This window comes from Arachis hypogaea, chromosome 18 (genome assembly GCF_003086295.3).
Source record: "Arachis hypogaea cultivar Tifrunner chromosome 18, arahy.Tifrunner.gnm2.J5K5, whole genome shotgun sequence".
Lineage (NCBI taxonomy): Eukaryota > Viridiplantae > Streptophyta > Magnoliopsida > Fabales > Fabaceae > Arachis > Arachis hypogaea.
This window is the reverse complement of record NC_092053.1, coordinates 448,919-467,240: the sequence shown is the minus strand read 5'-3', so window position 1 is coordinate 467,240 and position 18,322 is coordinate 448,919. Positions and strand designations below refer to the sequence as shown.

Genomic DNA, 18,322 nt, shown 5'->3' with positions numbered 1-18,322 from the left:
GAAAGAGCGACATCTTAAAACAGATAGGGAGACCACGATGTAGAAGAGGGAGGAGGTGCTGCCTCTGCCGCCACTAAGCCATCACTGTCGTCGTCGTCGTCGCTAAAGAACCCAGAGAGAGACTTCAAGAAAGGGGAAGGAGAACGCGACGGAGCTTGTTGTAACGACCCAACTTCTAGGCTGTCATGACCAAGGCTAGCAGCCAGGCGCTACTATTTAGCTGACTTTAGATACTTTAGACCATATATTAAGTGTATACATATGAGCCTGTAGCGCTAGTCGAGAATCGTGTATCTAATCGTACATATCGGAATAATTGTAAATTAAGCAGTTAATACAAAAAAAAAAAAACAAAAAAGTATAGCATTTAATATCCATTAGTCAAAGATTGACTTAGAGGGATCAATTACTCATGTAAAGCCAAGTTTGACATCGTAACTCTCTTTTTTTTTTTAATTTTCGTTTTTTTTGCTAGAAAAATCTGTTTACCGATAACCTGGTTCTTACACTTGTTCCCCGGAAGGTAGGTGATCTGGCGGTAGCGAGTGTTGTCGCCGCTATTGTCGTTATTGGGAAGGAGGCCGCCGTTGAGCTGCGTGGTGCTGTTGTTGCCGAAAAAAACCACTGTTGGAGCCTCTGCCAGTTTGCCCTAACTTTGTCATTTATTCTTCCTTCACTGGAGCCTTCCGCCACTACTCTTTCCCTTTTGAAAATACCGCAAGAATCGCTTCGCACCTTTGTTAGTTCCTTTTCACCACCATTCTAACCTGATTAGTGGTTGCTTGTTCTGTTTTGTTTTTGTCATTGTTTTACCGCTGCCATTGATGATGCTGTCGTTACTCTTCCTTTAGCTGTTGTTGTTGCGTGCCACTGGTTTGTCACTTTCGCTCATTTGTGTCCTGGACTCCCGGTTAGCTGTTCTGTCTGTCTGAGCTGTCGCTGTCTCGGTTTAAATTCTGCGCTCTTTTGTTCCATTCTACTTTAACCATCCTCACCATTTAATTCGGTACTTCGAGTTTGGTCTCGTCAGTCCTTTGTGGCTAATTTATGAGTAGACTTTACATTTTTAATTGTTAACTTTTTGGTTTATGCTATTTTAAGTTTTTTATTATATTTATAAAACTATTGTTGAAAAATTTTGATTTAATTGGAATAATTGATTTATTATAGTTGAATAATTATTTTTACGAAGTTCATACCTTAAATATTTTTATATGAGAATATATATATTTTTGATGAAGTTTTATATTATTTTAGAATATTTGATTTTACTCGAATATATACTTTTAAAGTATTGAAGTATTTGTTGGTATTCACTTACTTTGAAATTATAAAATATGTTTGAATTTTTTATGATTGAAAAAGATTTCTGATGAAAAAGTATTATCTGATTTGATTTGATTTGATACCTTATATATCTAAGAGATCAAAGATTTGTTGTATTTGAAATTATACGTTTTGAATTAGTTTGGGAGTCCCGTATTAGAAAATCGTAGATGTTAACTTAGATGCATCTGACTCAGACTCTAGCTAGCAGGGGTTGCTAGCCTAATGTGTAGGCCATACGTTAGATCTGTTATTCTTTTAGGACACACAAGAGGAAAGGGCTACCCATAGATGTAGAGCCGCCAAAGTGTGGACTTTTAATTTGATTTTTGTATAAGAATTCCTTTATTGATTCACTTATTATTATCAACTACTATTTGGTAATTAATTTTTTTTTTATAATAATATTATATGGTCTCATATCGATTATAGGTGTATTGTCTAGTCACTGAGTTGCAAAATTTGTCCCTTTTTTCTAAAAATATTTTTCAGGAACAAATACTTAACTATGCGAGATTTTCTATTCAAGAGTAACGATATGTAATGAGTACCTATTCTTTATCAAGTTTCCAGATGTTATATGCTCTATATGTCAAAGACAGTATCCGTTCATATTTATTTATTTTATCTTTTGTTAAAAATATGTAACTATTCATTTTAAAACTTGTAAATTTATTAAAAAAATACTTGTAACTTTTTTTATTTATCTCATATTTAAATCTATTAAATTTGTTAGGGGTTTATTTCCTTAAGTGTCAATCATAGCTCATTTTAGATCGTGACAATTCCTTGAAAAATCATTATAGCTACTCGTAGTTTCTGGTCAGTAAAATTTGTTCACAAACTATTATACTCTACAGTAAATTTTACTCAACACAAAATCCACATAAATCAATATACTTTGTAATAAATTATGTTCAATTCAAAACTATTATATTCTATAATGATTTTTATAAACATAAAAAAATTACAATTTTATTTACTATATTAAAAAATTATAATCTGATAAATTTAGTTTCTAAATAATTTATAGAGTATATACCCATTTTGATTCTCAAAGGATTTTGGACCAGTCACTTTAGTTCATAACTAAAATTAATTACTCGATTGGTTCCTAACAATTAATTCTATCAGTCACTTAGGTCATTGACTCCGTTAACTCTAACGGAAGATAAAATGGTCCCTGACAATTCTAACAGGGGACAAAATAATCCCTGACCTCCTCTGTTTGGAAACGACACTGTTCTGTCCCATTTTTCATCATATCTCGCATAACACTAACAGTCTAACACTGTAATTTCAAGCTACATAATGCACACTCTGCAACTTCAATGTTCATACGAAAAAAAATCCTCAACTTGTTCTCAACCAATTTATACTCAGAAAACTAATAACTATGTCTCTCAAGTACTTGTCCTCTTCGATAGATCCCATGAATCTAGACAGCAAGTCTAATTAGTCAAGACCCGTCGTCGTCGTTATCTCCCTCCTTCTTTACCCTATCATCTCCATGACCACATTGTCCACCACTTCGATCGCTTCTTTCAGCTTCTTCTCGAACTAATGTTCAGTAATCGCTTCAGTTTCCGTATGAGCGGCAATGGCGACATTACTCGTTGTACTAATAGCTTGGATGTGAGGTCAAAACTGTCTGCCAACTTGGACTCTGGGAAAGAAAGAATACTTTATTTCTATTTCAAATGAGATTTTGCATATAACGTCGAAGGAAAATTTTTTCATGATGTCCTAATATCCAACAATCTATATTGCTTGTCGGAGAGTGGAGAAAGGCATGCCCTTGGGGTAGTTGTGGAACTTGGTCTTGAGGATGTGGTGGACGTTATTGGGGTTGGATGTGATGCTGTTATGAAGGACGTGGAAGTGGAAGCTTCTGGTAGGTGAAGTGCAGAGGAAGTGGGTGTACCAATCACAGAGATTTAAGAAGTGTGTGGTCCATAACATATTGAGGTAGGTGCAATACGTGTGACAGTTATACCATGCTTGATCTTGAAGTTGAAGAACAGGAAGAAAAAGATGGAAAAAAGACTGTGAAGGTGAAAAAGAAAAGTATGAATGTTAAGGTTATGCGAGATACGAAAATTGGGGAAGAACATTGTTGTTTTCGAATAAAGGGATTAGGGATCATTTTGTCCTCTGTTAGAGTTGTCAGGAACCATTTTATCTTCCGTTAGAGTTGACATAGCCAAGGACCTAAGTGACTGAGAAAATTAATTATTAGAAACCAATCGAGTAATTAATTTTAGTTAAAAACCAAAGTGTCTAATCTAAAATTCTTTAAGGACCAAAATGGATATATACTCTAATTTATATATGTAATTTGTCTCAGTAAAGGTTGTATGCGGTCATATATGTGTATTTTTGGGGTCCGTCATATCCTTCCAGAGGCTTTGAATACCAAAAATTAAAAAGCATATTGGGCAGTGCCTGTGTGGCTGCTCCGCCCCAACAGCCCATAGAAAATTTTGTTAGGCGTCTTCTTTATTACTCTCATAATTCTTGTGTCATAAATTATAAAAAATTGTTAAATGTTCACTAAATTAATTATTAATATAAAATAATATTAAAAATAAATTAAATTATATATATTTATATATAAATATATAATAATTTATTTAAAAATTAATTTTTTTATATATAACCTTTTTGAAAGTTTTTTTTTATAAAAAAACATTTGTTGACCTACATGTTAGCAATCTGTTCAATATTGGACATTTTGTCGTGACAATATATATATATATATATATATATATATATATATATATATATATATAATAATTTAAAATTTTTTTAAATGTAATGGTATACTAATATTTTAATAATTTTAATTGTTAATTTTAATTATAAAAAATATATATTATATATAATCAAGATTAATGATTTAAGATCACTAAAATACTAGTGTACTTATGTACTTAAAAACTTTTTAATAGTTTAACAACAAAATACCAGAATAAATAAATGAATAATGAATGGAGAATCTTAGTTTAGAAAAATGCATGTTATATGTAAATAATTATAATAATCAACACGTCTAATTCAGTCTAGTAAAACAGAAAAAGATCATATTCAAGTGACATGATGATGGCAAATGCAATCATGTTGAATTCTTTTTAAGATCATGAATCGCGGGTAAATGGCCCTATGATGACCCCACCAATATCACCAACCATTAAACAAGAAGAGGATATAAAGCTTATCTTATCCCGTTCTTCTAAAGTTACTACTTACCATGGCTAACTCTAGATTTTTTTTTGTTTCTACATACACAATTTGAATACCTCGCGTTTACATATCTATAGAGAGATAGGCTCACTCATATATATAGTTCTAATTACCCGATGTACGATTGAGAAAATTAAAGTGTTACAAATTACAAATTTACAATACATGCTATTATTGCTTATTAGTGCTGTCAATTCTGCATCATCTCATATTAACCCACCACTCTTTGTGCATTGCATACATAATTGCACCAATACCACAGCAGTCTACAATAGTATTGAGAGAAGATTATTAGTTAAAAAGGATTAAAATTATATACAGTTTCAATAATCTTGGATCAAGGAATCTTATGTCTGTATGGTCGGTGCTATTCTAATTGATAGATAAAGTAAAGCAACACGTGTATATGCATCTGATTATCATATCGGCGATTTCTCTTTTGGGAAACGATTTTCCCCTAAGTTTATAAACCAACAAGGTGTAAATAGTATGATATCTCCCTATTACCAAAAATATAAAATAAAATTAGAATCTTTAATAAATTATATAGGCTAAATTAAAACTTGTCCATTATCAATTGTAGTATATAAAAATTGACCTTAAAATGAGGGATACACTTGGCTTATGATTAGGAATCCACGGCGTAACGTGTTGAGATTAGATGAATATAAAGAATAAATAAATAATTAATGGGAGCATTTGCGTGTTAGGGAGTCATCCCATCTTACTTCATTTTTCCGAGCAGATGTGCTGTGCCGACAGCCACGTCCATCTACAACTACTGCTTTCAAACCAAAACACATCAAAGAACTTTAGTCGCTAAATTAAATGACTGTGAAAATTATTCAGGTGAAGTCGACTTCATATATAAAGTTGATATTTAGGAGTTATTAGATAATTTCACTAATTTAGTTTTTATACAATTACTCTCGGTATCAATTTGACTCGAGTTTTCACCTTAAATGGCTTCAATTTCTGCCTAAATTATGAAAGAGTAATAGATTTGACTCTCTTAATACCAATTAATTTTTTATTTTTTTAATTTTAATCAGCCTTGTTGAAATGAGAATGAGAGGGAGGCACATGGCAATTGACAATTGGCAGCAACATCAAGGGATGGAGCCCATTACCCTCTCATTGCCCACATCAATGCAAGCTGCTATTATAATCAAATTATTAATTTACATTTAATATTTATATAGTGACTGCTTTTCTTCTTTTCTCCAACATCTCTCTCTTCACTTTCTCTCCTCTCTTCTGCACTGATACCGGTTAGTCTCTTTTCCCTCCTATTCTTCTTCTTCGTGCTTAGATTCGGTGTTTAATCTACGATCTACTCTTACTCTTTAATTTCAACTCAATCTACTCTGCTAATTAAGCACACCTGCTTTCAACTGATTTTCGATCTTCACTGTGACTGTGATCTGATCTAATCTGATCTGATCTGATCTGTGATTGTAGGTTGAGTGTGATGGCGCAAATTCTCCTGCACGGGACTCTCCATGTCACCATCTATGAGGTCGATAAGCTCAAGACAAGTGGTGGCAATGTTTTCACCAAGGTAGCTAATCTTCTCCCTCCCTTGAGCCTCTCATTGATTTCATAAGCCATTTCTTTAATTGCTTTCACAAATAAAGAAGAAGCGGAAGGAGGTTTTGTTGTAGTCTTGTAGGATAAAGCCATGCCACATGTTTCGGCTAAAGTTCTCAGTGTTACTTAGATTTTGCGGATGACGTGTGAATTCTGATATTTTCTTTCTTTTTTCAACCAAAAATACTATATATACACATCACGACGTTATCCACGGAGGTATATTAATTTTTGGTGAGAAAAAAATGCTATCGAAGATTATTAAATAATAATGCGATTGCGATTCTTTAGAATTTTGGATCAACTAGACAGATACGATGCCAATTGTTCATTCATCAGTTTTGTTGGGGAAAGATATTGTGATTATAGGTTTATAACACTACTCGTTGAAATCGACCGTTAAACCAACTGTGATCTATGTAGGTTTGCTTATGCACATAGTCCTAAAAAAATGGAAAAAAAAAAAAAACAGATTCTATTGACGTGCGACTTGTTCGGGTATATGCGTATAGCAGAGTTCCTAATTTCTCTTAAGGCCTCATTTTGATACTTTATGATTCAGTCCCACAGAATAAATTCTATACAATATTTTGCTACTCCAAAATGTTGATTTGTTGATTGTAAGGTTTGAATGGATGGTTGTTACAGTCAATGATCCTGCTTTGAGAGAATTCTCAAATTGTAATTTAATTGGTTCCTTGGCATGAATAAAAATACTGACATTTTGTTGATTCTGCTATTTTTATTTTTCCAACCCCAATAACTGTTACTTTATTATGATCCTCTATCCTTTATTTCACACATGCTGTATTTTATCCAAAAAGGAGAAACGTAAAACTCAAGAATGCTGGAGACTCATATAAATTGTAATGCTAATTGCATATCCGTTGCTCTGATTCAGCTGGTGCAAAACATCGAGGAGACAGTTGGTTTTGGAAAAGGAGTTACCAAACTGTATGCAACCATTGATCTGGAAAAAGCACGAGTTGGAAGGACCAGGATTATAGAAAAAGACCATAGTAATCCCAGATGGTACGAATCTTTTCACATTTACTGTGCCCACATGGCATCAAACATCATATTCACTGTGAAAGATGACAATCCCATTGGAGCAACCTTAATCGGAAGAGCATACGTGCCTGTTGAGGATGTCTTGGATGGTGAGGAAGTAGATAGATGGGTTGAGATATTGGATGAGGATAAGAACCCAATTCATGGGAACTCAAAGATTCATGTGAAGCTGCAATACTTTGATGTCACAAAAGACAAGAACTGGGCACGTGGTGTTAGGAGTGCTAAATTCCCTGGTGTTCCTTACACCTTCTTCTCGCAAAGAAGAGGCTGCAAGGTTTCTCTTTACCAGGATGCTCATGTCCCTGATAATTTTGTCCCCAAAATACCCCTTGCTGGAGGCCAGACTTACCAGCCTCATAGGTGCTGGGAGGATGTGTTTGATGCAATCGAAAAAGCGAGGCACTTGATATACATAACCGGTTGGTCTGTTTACACTGAGATAACATTGGTGAGGGATTCCAGGAGGCCAAAGCCTGGTGGAGACTTAACAATTGGTGAGCTTCTCAAGAAGAAGGCGAATGAGGGTGTCAGAGTCTTGATGCTTGTTTGGGATGACAGAACATCTGTTCCATTGTTGAAAAAAGATGGGTTGATGGCTACTCATGATGAAGAAACTGAGAAGTACTTCCAAGGAACTGAAGTGCATTGTATTTTGTGCCCTCGGAATCCTGATGATGGTGGAAGCATTATTCAGGATTTGCAAATCTCTACAATGTTTACTCATCACCAGAAGATTGTGGTGGTGGATAGTGATATGCCTAGTGGAGATTCGGGTAAGAGAAGGATAGTGAGCTTTGTTGGGGGTATTGATCTCTGTGATGGAAGATATGACACTCAATTCCACTCACTTTTCAGAACCTTGGACACCGCGCACCATGATGATTTTCATCAGCCAAACTTTGCCGGTGCTTCCATCATGAAAGGTGGTCCTAGGGAGCCTTGGCATGACATCCACTCTCGCCTCGAAGGGCCTATTGCATGGGATGTTCTGTTCAACTTCGAGCAGAGATGGAGGAAGCAAGGTGGAAAGGACTTGCTCATTCCACTGAGAGAGCTTGAAGATGTCATCATCCCGCCATCCCCAGTAACATTCGCGGAAGATCAAGAGACATGGAATGTTCAGTTATTCAGATCAATTGATGGTGGAGCTGCTTTTGGCTTCCCAGAGACTCCTGAAGATGCTGCCAGAGCTGGCCTTGTTAGTGGAAAGGATAACATCATAGACCGTAGCATCCAAGATGCTTATATCCATGCAATTAGGCGCGCAAAGAATTTCATCTATATCGAGAATCAGTATTTCCTCGGAAGCTGTTTTGGATGGAGCCCTGATGACATTAAGCCTGAGGACATTGGTGCTTTGCATCTAATTCCAAAGGAGCTTTCACTTAAGATTGTAAGCAAAATCGAAGCCGGGGAGAGGTTCACTGTGTACATTGTGGTTCCAATGTGGCCAGAGGGGTTCCCAGAGAGTGGTTCAGTTCAAGCCATATTGGATTGGCAGAGGAGGACAATGGAGATGATGTACAAGGATATAGTTGAGGCACTCAATGCCAAGGGAATTGTGGAAGATCCCAGAAACTATTTGACATTCTTCTGCCTCGGCAACCGGGAGGTCAAGAAGCCAGGAGAATATGAGCCTTCAGAGAGACCAGACCCTGATTCTGATTACATAAAAGCCCAGGAGAACCGTCGATTCATGATTTATGTCCATGCCAAGATGATGATAGGTAACATACATTTGGAATCATCTACATTTCTTTTGATGATAAAAGGTTTGAGTGAGTGATGGAAACTCTTTTGTTTTGTTATATTCTTTGTGCAGTTGATGATGAATACATAATCATTGGATCTGCAAACATCAACCAGAGATCGATGGATGGTGCAAGAGACTCGGAAATAGCCATGGGAGCTTATCAGCCATACTATTTGAGTGCAAGGGAGCTAGCAAGGGGACAGATCCATGGTTTCCGCCTTGCGCTGTGGTATGAGCACCTTGGCATGATCAGAGAATCCTTCCTCCAGCCTGAGAGTGAAGAATGTATCAAGATGGTGAACCAGGTTGCTGACAAGTATTGGGATCTGTATTCCAGTGAGTCCCTTGACCATGACCTCCCCGGCCACCTTCTGCGCTACCCCGTTGGCATTTCCGGTGATGGAACTGTCACCGAGCTTCCAGGATTTGAGTTCTTCCCTGACACAAAGGGTCGTGTTCTTGGAACCAAAACTGACTACTTGCCCCCTATCCTTACTACTTAACTCATTTCATTTTGTACTTTGATTTGTTCATATACTATGTTACATTATATTATATTATGTAGTACTTTTTTAGTACTTGTGGTTTTTTAATTAAAGTGAGGAATAATTTTAATGTCTTTTAGAGATGGATTGCTAGATGTGTCGGCTTGTATGACTTCAGTTATATAATGTGAGATGTAATGTTTCTGGTTTTCTTAAACAGGGTTTCTTTTGTTCCCATATTTGGTTTTTGCGTAACAATGGTCCATTTATGGTACATGGTTTCACCTATTCTATCTACGAAGTGTGTGACATTGAAAATGGGAGCTCAATTTGTTGTCATATGACAACTGCTATATGCACTGAAAATGAAGAATGCAAGCAGGTTATTCGTAAACAAATGCTCTAGAACCTAGTGAGATGCAGCTATTAGCCTATTACCAGTTATCATTTTCCCCTTAAAACTTCTTACAAATAATACGTCAAAAATTAATATTAAATTAATTATTTACATAAAATATATATTAAAATACAAAATATAAATTAAAAGCGTATAAAATAACATATATCAACGAACACAAAATAATTAGTAATTACTACGACTAAATATTTTAACATAATTCAATCAGTCTCTTTTAGAATACTTATATTTCACTTGTTGAAATTAAATACAAAGAGGTGAGTTGCATTTCATCCAACTCACAATTTCTGCAGACAATGAAAAACATCCCTTCAATTAAATGATAAAATTCCAGTGAAGTGGTGAGTGATGAGTAAATCAACCTTGAGTTGATGCTGTGGATTATATATGGTTACCCCAAGTCCACCTTGGTGGTGAGATAGCAAGAAGGGTTTCAGAGAATTCCAAATTAACTCTACTACCAATCTAAGTGGACTCTTTTCATTGGCTTGCACCTAATCCAAATTAAAAGAATATACTAGCAGCTCAGCACGTGTACTTCAAATATGTTTTCCTTTCCTTTTCTTTTCTTTTTCTCGTTAAAATGACTTTTATTTTATCCCTATTTTTTTTTCTTTATATTTTGATCCTCAACTTGTACATGAATAATAGTTCATTTAAACCAACTATATTATTTGTAAGATAACTGTTACTCTTATCGTAATTCACTGCTGCACAACGCTAAAAAGAGCTTATAACCAATAAATTTACAATAATGCTAGAGAATCAATATGATTTTAGTAAAAAATTAGTTAAATATTTTTAGATGAATTTAAAATTTTTATGTACTTATATTAGGTATTAGGATGTTTTTTTTTATAAATTAGATGATTCTAAATCTGTTTTCTGATTTATCATATTTTAGGTATTTAGAAAAAAAAGGAGAATAAAAAGACAAAAACTAATTAAATCAATTTTTGTCATTCATGTTGCAATGATACTAAATATATCTTCTCCTAATTTAAATATGATAAAATATTTAATAACTAATATTTTAAATCATAAATAAATAAAACTAATTATTATATTTATAATTAACTAAATTATTTTATTTTTAGTTGATTTAGAGTTAGTTTCATATACTTTTCCATAAATTTATAGTTAACATAAGAAAAAATATGATGTTTGATCATCCATATAAAACGCAAGACTTATTATATCTTGGATATGTGATGATCCTAAGACGGACACGTGTTACAGTCGGTTGTACAGTTGAGATAATCTGTTGTTGATGAATAATTGCAGAGCACAACACGCGTCAAACGTAACAGGTCACAAATTATCCAACCGAAGTGCTGCCACTATCGTATAGATTAGACTAGATTGAAGTATGGATTATGGAGTATGAATATGATGAATGATGATGATGAAAGCGCTGAATGGCATTGCATGCTTATATAGATTGAATTGGAATCACACCTCACACATGTAACAAGTTCACACTCCCTCACGTGGGACAACTCAATTTATGATTCGCAGTAATAAATTTACGTATCGATCAATTGGTGAATGGAAATAAATACGGTGTTAGAACTGAAGGCGTTCGTTGTTTCCAGGTCCGTTACGATTCTTTTCTGAAGAATGTTAACATCATTTGCGAAACAAGTCACGCAAGTGCCGCGTGAATGAAATATCTGATACACAAACAAAGTAGAAATAAATGGAGAGAACAATCAACAAATGTCAAACTAAGAGAGATTGATTTTCATCAAAGACAAAACGTTATGTCTGTGTAGGAAATGTATGACAGGACAATAGTGTGATAGATTTCTTTTCTTTTCTTAAAGTAGATAAATTTGTTATGTTTACATCAAGAGTCAAAAGAGAAATATTTTTATCATTTTTATTTAAGTGACTATTAAGATAAAAACACATATTTCATTTTTGTTAAAAATATTTTTATGTTGTATTTTAATTAATTTTTGTATAATTTATTCGATATTTTTCATCATATATTATTAAATTTTTTAAAAAAATTTCTTTCTAAAAATAATAAAAAATATTTAATTTGAACTAAAACAAAAAAAAAATCATAAATTAACTATTAAATTTTTTTAAATTATTTATATAAAAATTATCACATTCATCAAAATATATATATATATATATATATATATATATATATAACAAGCTCAAACCTCTTAAAATTTTTATAAATAAAAAAGTAATTAATTTATATTCGTAAAATATAAAATAATTATTATTATATTATAGATTAAAATTTACTAATTAAATTTTTTTATTTTTAATATAAGCATTATAAATAAATAAAATTTTTATAACTAAATATAGTGTAACAAAATATATATAATATTAATTAGTTCTTAAAAAATTCTAAAAAAATAGTTTCTTTCATTTTAGTAAAATAATTATTTATTAAAGTAGACAAATTAATTATTTTATTCTCATATACAGTTTTTTAAGACATAAAAATAATTAATTAGGACATTAGTTAAGATAATTAAAGTCACTATTTCATTAAATTTTTAATTTAAAGAGAAATTCTAGTTAATTTTGGTATAGAAATTTCGAATTTGAAAATATTGATAAAAATTATGTTAAATTTTAATTTATTTTATTCTCATTTAAATTAATCACTAAATGAGTTAAAGTTTTGTTTTGAAGTTATATTCGAGTTATAGTCTGATTTTTAAAGTTTTAATTTACTTAGTTTGATTTTTTAACTTAGATATCCGTGACTCATATTAGGGTTTTAAGTGTTTAGTTGAAAAAAAATTAAGGTAAAAAAAATTTCAATTGTTACATCAAATAGTCGCTAGAATGTATAATGTAGCAGTCGTTAGTCCATCTCAATATGTGACAAAAATAAGATCAGGAACCAATGTGAGTCATAACTATTAAATTGGGAGACTAAATTGAGTAAATCGAAATTTTTGAGTATTATCTCTTTGTTGACAATTAAGTTATTTTAATGGTAATTAAGATCTAATAATGGTTTATAATAAAAAAGTATTCTTTTGCAACAATAAACCTATAGTAGTAGTTAGGGGTGTTCATAGATTAGATCATAACCATAAATCCACTGTATTTATGCGTATCTGATATGTAATTTGTGGATATGATCTGATCTGTAAGATGATCGGACCAATCTTGGAGAAGTTAATAACTCCACTATAGTGAAAGTAGCCATAAACTTACCTTGGCCAGACCAAGGATGCACCTCTTACTCTCAAAGAGCCTAGAGGAAAATAAGCACACAACTTATTTAATATTCAAAAATAAACTTCAACTCTATTTCATAAATAAAAGGTACATCAGTTATTTATACTAGTAGGAGAAGGAAAAACCTTCATAACTTGGACAATATGAGACTAATACATAACACAAAATTCACTATCCTAAATAATATGGGACTTGTATTCCCTTATTACGATTAACTAATATAATTAACCTACTAACTCTACTTGCTCCTGCATCATCCACATTCTAATCAGATAGAAGTAAATATGTTTAAAAATGTAAACAAAAAAAATTATTGACTTTTTTTATAAAAATAAAATTTTTTAATATTTTTTATTTTATGGATATATTTGACATCTGATCCAAACATAAAAAGTGCAAATATCGAATTTGATCTAATGAGTTTAGTGCGGATTGGATCGAAATTTCAGTCATATCCGATCAGTGAACACCCCTAACAATAATAACTAAAAAATTATAATAATTATATTTTTAACTAAGAGGAAGTGCAAAAAAAAAAGTACTAAATATAAGAATATTTAATCAAATATTAAAATAAAATTTTACTTTAAAACAGTTAGACTTTTTTTACTCATATATATATATATATATAATTATAATGTAATAATAATAATATGATAATTGTTTTATATATCATACAAATATAAACGTTTTTTCTGTGAGCCTAAACAAGGTTTTATAAGTCCCTAATCTTATTATCGATTTTTGTAGTGTTAGTCCTCATATTATCAATTTGATTCATATATAATTCGGATGATAAATTATTTGGTGACGTACTTCTTCTTTTACTATGACATACTTGTTTATTATTATTATTATTACAAAATAACAGGCCAAATTATTGCCATAATATAATAGAAGTATGGAAGTTTATCATTTTTCTCTAATGGAGAAAATAAAATTCTTTTCGATAATTTATTTAACGTTTAGTAGAATAAAAATAAATTTTATTAGAATAAATTTTAGTACGAGTTTAATATTTTTATTCATCATAAAATATTTATAGAATCACTCGTAGATAAATTTTAGAAAAAAGAAAAAAAGCATGATTTTTTATTTTATTTTTAAATAAACTTTATTTTTAATTTTAAAATAAGTTTTAATTTTATCTTTTAATAATATTAATTTTTTACCGTATATAATTATTCAATTATTTTTTAATCATATATAAATAAATTACTCTTAATAAGACTTTTTTGTGTTATTCAATTATCTTTTTTAAAAAATAATTAAACTTTTCACAACAAAAATAATAAAAAAATTATGAACGAAAAAAATTAACTATCATAATAATTTTTTGTATTTTTATTCATAATTTAATTATAAATATAAATATAATTTGATTATATTATTTATGAAATGTGACTATAGATGTAGATAAAATTTAGTTATATTACTTATATATAGTTTTATTGTATTGTATTGCTTATAAAGTTAGATTATAATTATGACAATAGAATTGTTTTGGTATTTTTATATGTGTGACTAATTGACGGTGTTAAAACATTACTCTTAATTATGAATAAGGTTTATAATTTAAAAAATAAAAAACTCAATTAAAAAAATACGAAAAAATGACGTTAAAATATTATACTCTTCAAAATAAAAATATTCGAAATTCAATTAAAAATTATTTAAAATTTAAACTCAATAAAAATTTATATTCAATGTGTTTTGTATTAAATATATTTAATAACCTATTATATCATATTAGTTGAAATTAATATTTTGTTAATTTTCTAATAACACTTTTTTAGAAAAAATCATTTTTTCATAATTTTTTAAAAATTAATTAATATTATATATATTTTGTTACACTACATCTTGTTATAAAAAATTTATTTATTTTTAATGTTTATACTAAAAATGAAAACAAAATTTAAATTAATAAATTTTAATCTATAATATAATAATATAGTAATTATTTTATATATTGTACGAATATAAATTAATTATTTTTTTATTTGTAAAAATTTTAAGAGCTTGTTTTATATATATATATTTTTTGATGAATGTAATATATTTTTTTATATAAATAATTTAAAAAAAATTTAATAGTTAATTTATTATCTTTTTGGTTTTAGACTTTTAGTCTAAAATAATATTTTTTATTATTTTTGAAAAGAAAATCTTTTAAAAAATTTAATAATATGTGATGAGAAACATCAAATAAATTATATAGAAACTAATTAAAGCACAATATAAAAATATCTTTAACAAAAGACATCTTTACCTAAGTGATTACCTTTTATTTAATTTTTATATACTTGCATAAAACTTATCACTTCATTTTTTGTAGGATAAAATTACGTATAACTTTCACTTTAAACACTAATAATTATAAGTATTAGGTGAGATAAAGCTTATAATTAACATGGTTGTTAAACTATTCTTAATTGATATTTCTTTCAGAAGTATTCTCAATTGATATTCAATTTAGAAGAAAAATTTGATGTCTTTTTAGCAGTCAAATCTCAATTCTGTTGAAGGAGAAGTTTGTGGAGGAGTGACCCCACCTGAGGAACACAAGGACCCAACGCAAACCGCAACCGCATTTTAGAATTTCCGTTTTATGAATTTCTCTCCAATTTATTCTTAATTAGTCTTACTAATATATGCCTTGACAATTACTATTAAATTTTGATTAAATTTTTTTTTATTATATTTTCTTAACAAATACAGTTTTTAGCTAACTTGGTTGGTAATATATAGAGTAGGTAGAAGCTCAGTTAAAGTCGACATCACGTGAAGTTGATACTTAAAAATTGTTAGATGATTTGACTGATTTGACTAAATTTTCATTCAACGACTTTTAGGTATCAATTTTACGTAAAGTCGACTTCACCTGAATTTTCGTGATAAATATTTTTTTTTATTTGAATAGGAGTAAAATTTGTGATGGCTGATTTGGATAAAGTGATAAACTCATAAAAGCAAAGAAAAAGCCAAAAACAAAGCAGAGAGGCAATTACAAGTTAGAGACACACCGCCCCGCCCGACCAAACCTGAAATTTCCTCCTCTTTTCTTTCTCTTTCTCTTCATTTCTGATGAGAGAAATCTAGATACTCTCATCTCTAACAACCAATTAACTACTGCCATTCCTTTTTCTTATATTGACCACAATCCCAACATTTAATTTCCACTTCCTTTTTTCTTTTCTTTTCTCATTTTTTATATTATTTGGCACCATCTACCCGTGAAGCTTCTTCTACACCTTCACAATCATATTCATAGTCTCAACCACCTCCTTCTCTCTCTCTCTCTCTTTCTATTTATTGTCAACAGCATCATCCCTTCTTCCCCTTGCTCTGGTCAACACACAAGTCCTCCATCTCTATGGCTTCTATCTCACAGGGTATTGTTTTCACCACAGCTATGGTTCTCTCTAGCACTGTGCTTTACCTTGCTTTCTCCCGCCACAAGATTCATCATCATTCTCCTCAATCCAACAACCAAATCTTACGCTCTTGCTTGTCTTCAGGTAAATTACAATCATTCACTTCCCCTGCTTCTCTTCTTCACTTCCTTCTTCTCAAGTCATCCACTCACATGATTTTGCTCTCTGTTTAATTTCCAGAAGAAAAGAAGAGGGAGAGGAAGCTGAGCAAGAAGAAGAAGAAGAGAGTTCAATTTGCTGAGAACGTCAAAGAGAGAATAGAAAGGAGTGAAGAAGAACAGAGGAAGCAAAACAGAGTATCATCAAGATCAAGCAACTGCAGAAACCTTCGTGAAATGCCAGCTAACAGAATCGCTTTGTATAACGGAATTCTGAGGGACAGAGTTCACAGAATGGAATGTTCTTACTGATGCTTCCAGATTCAATAACAATCTTGTACATTTATGATGGAATTTTGAAATTATTCACCAAAATTGTACTAACATGCCTATTACTCTGTCCCTCCTCTGTTTTCTTTTCTTTTTTTTTCTTATTTTAGTTTTGTGGTGAGGGTGTTAACGTCAAAGGAGTTATATTAAAAAAAATCTGGGGTATTCTTGTGGCTGTAGATACATACTGGACTTTCACCAACTCTGTTTTACAATGAGTTCTAAATTAATGGCCAAAGTTTTTTCTTTCTCACTTATGTCGTATTGATACAAAAATTTCTATTTCTACTTTTTGTTATTTCATTCTAATGTTTATTAAACGTAAAAGATAAATATGATTACTTATGAGTACTTGAGTAGCTTACAATTTATACCTTTGTTTTTATAAAATATGGTGAAAACTCAGGTGTAGTTGACTTCATGTGAAGTTAATAGCAGTAAATAAAAATTTAATCAAATCAATCAAATCATCTAACAGTTCTTAATTATCAACTTCATTTAAAGTTGACTCCACCTGAATTTTCACCGTAAAATATTCGTACAACAATTTTCTTAGATGGGACTTAGTAGACAAATGAATCAAATAGTTTAAGATTGTTCATTTTTTTTTTATTATAGTAATTAGAACTCGTTGTTTTCTCCATTCTTACTATTTTTCGGTGTGGAAGTGTGGGGCCATTCATTATTTTTCCGCCTTTAAATATTTCAGTTCAATGCTCCAAATTCCAAAATGAGTCATTTTCATTATCCATCTTTTACTGTTTCACCGTTAAATTGAAAATGGTAATGTGAAACAGATTTCAATTACAGCTGTGTGTCAAAAAAGAAGCTGATAATGTGAAAAAAAGTGAGATGACTCATATGTATGAACTCATAAAGCAACACTTTTTGGATTGTTAAAAGAACAAAGTAGATTATGATAAATGTCATTAATTAATTTAACCTTCCATGCACGTGTAGCCGCATGGTGCTACAAAAATTCCCCCCCCCCCCTTTTTTTTATTTCCATAATGACATCTTCATCTAAAAATGATATTGTAAATTATAAAATAATTTAACATATTTAATTAAATATATTTAGTTGACTTATCTAATGATTCACAATATTATTTTTTTCACATGGAGGTAGATGAACCAAAGGAAAGAAATGGGCCATATAACATAAGTACATAACAAGTTAAGTGCATCAATGAAACTATGAAAGTGGACAGGGATAATTTGAGTGTGCCTTAGTCCTAATCAATGTAATAAGAACCAAAACCACAAATGTGAAAGGAAATACTTCGGAGCCCAACCAATGCATAATTTAAGGAGGAAACAAGCACAATACAAGTAGCATTACAGCA

General features: G+C 30.9%; 2 protein-coding genes across 2 annotated transcripts; both read left to right on the top strand.

Moving 5' to 3' along the window:
- The first annotated feature begins 5,666 nt into the window (after positions 1-5,666).
- LOC112770677 (phospholipase D alpha 1) lies at positions 5,667-9,688 on the top strand. Its single transcript, XM_025815018.3, has 4 exons — positions 5,667-5,840; positions 6,031-6,130; positions 7,061-8,960; positions 9,056-9,688. Exons 2-4 carry the CDS (start codon positions 6,041-6,043, stop codon positions 9,487-9,489), a joined length of 2,424 nt encoding a protein of 807 aa, XP_025670803.1. The 5' UTR covers positions 5,667-5,840; positions 6,031-6,040; the 3' UTR covers positions 9,490-9,688.
- Positions 9,689-16,114: 6,426 nt separating this feature from the next.
- On the top strand, positions 16,115-17,229 carry LOC112772251 (uncharacterized). The gene is made up of 2 exons (XM_025817156.2): positions 16,115-16,632; positions 16,729-17,229. The coding sequence occupies exons 1-2, from the start codon at positions 16,488-16,490 to the stop codon at positions 16,956-16,958; spliced, it is 375 nt and encodes a 124-aa protein (XP_025672941.1). The 5' UTR covers positions 16,115-16,487; the 3' UTR covers positions 16,959-17,229.
- The last annotated feature ends 1,093 nt before the right edge of the window (positions 17,230-18,322 follow it).

What these genes read in the sequence shown, in the direction of transcription:
- LOC112770677 (XM_025815018.3), top strand. Translation starts at nt 6,041, where the DNA reads ATGGCGCAAATTCTCCTGCACGGGACTCTCCATGTCACCATCTATGAG. An exon ending in GTGGCAATGTTTTCACCAAG is followed by an intron (nt 6,131 to 7,060) that starts GTAGCTAATCTT and finishes GCTCTGATTCAG; the next exon opens with CTGGTGCAAAACATCGAGGA. An exon ending in CCATGCCAAGATGATGATAG is followed by an intron (nt 8,961 to 9,055) that starts GTAACATACATT and finishes TTCTTTGTGCAG; the next exon opens with TTGATGATGAATACATAATC.
- LOC112772251 (XM_025817156.2), top strand. Translation starts at nt 16,488, where the DNA reads ATGGCTTCTATCTCACAGGGTATTGTTTTCACCACAGCTATGGTTCTC. An exon ending in ACGCTCTTGCTTGTCTTCAG is followed by an intron (nt 16,633 to 16,728) that starts GTAAATTACAAT and finishes TTTAATTTCCAG; the next exon opens with AAGAAAAGAAGAGGGAGAGG.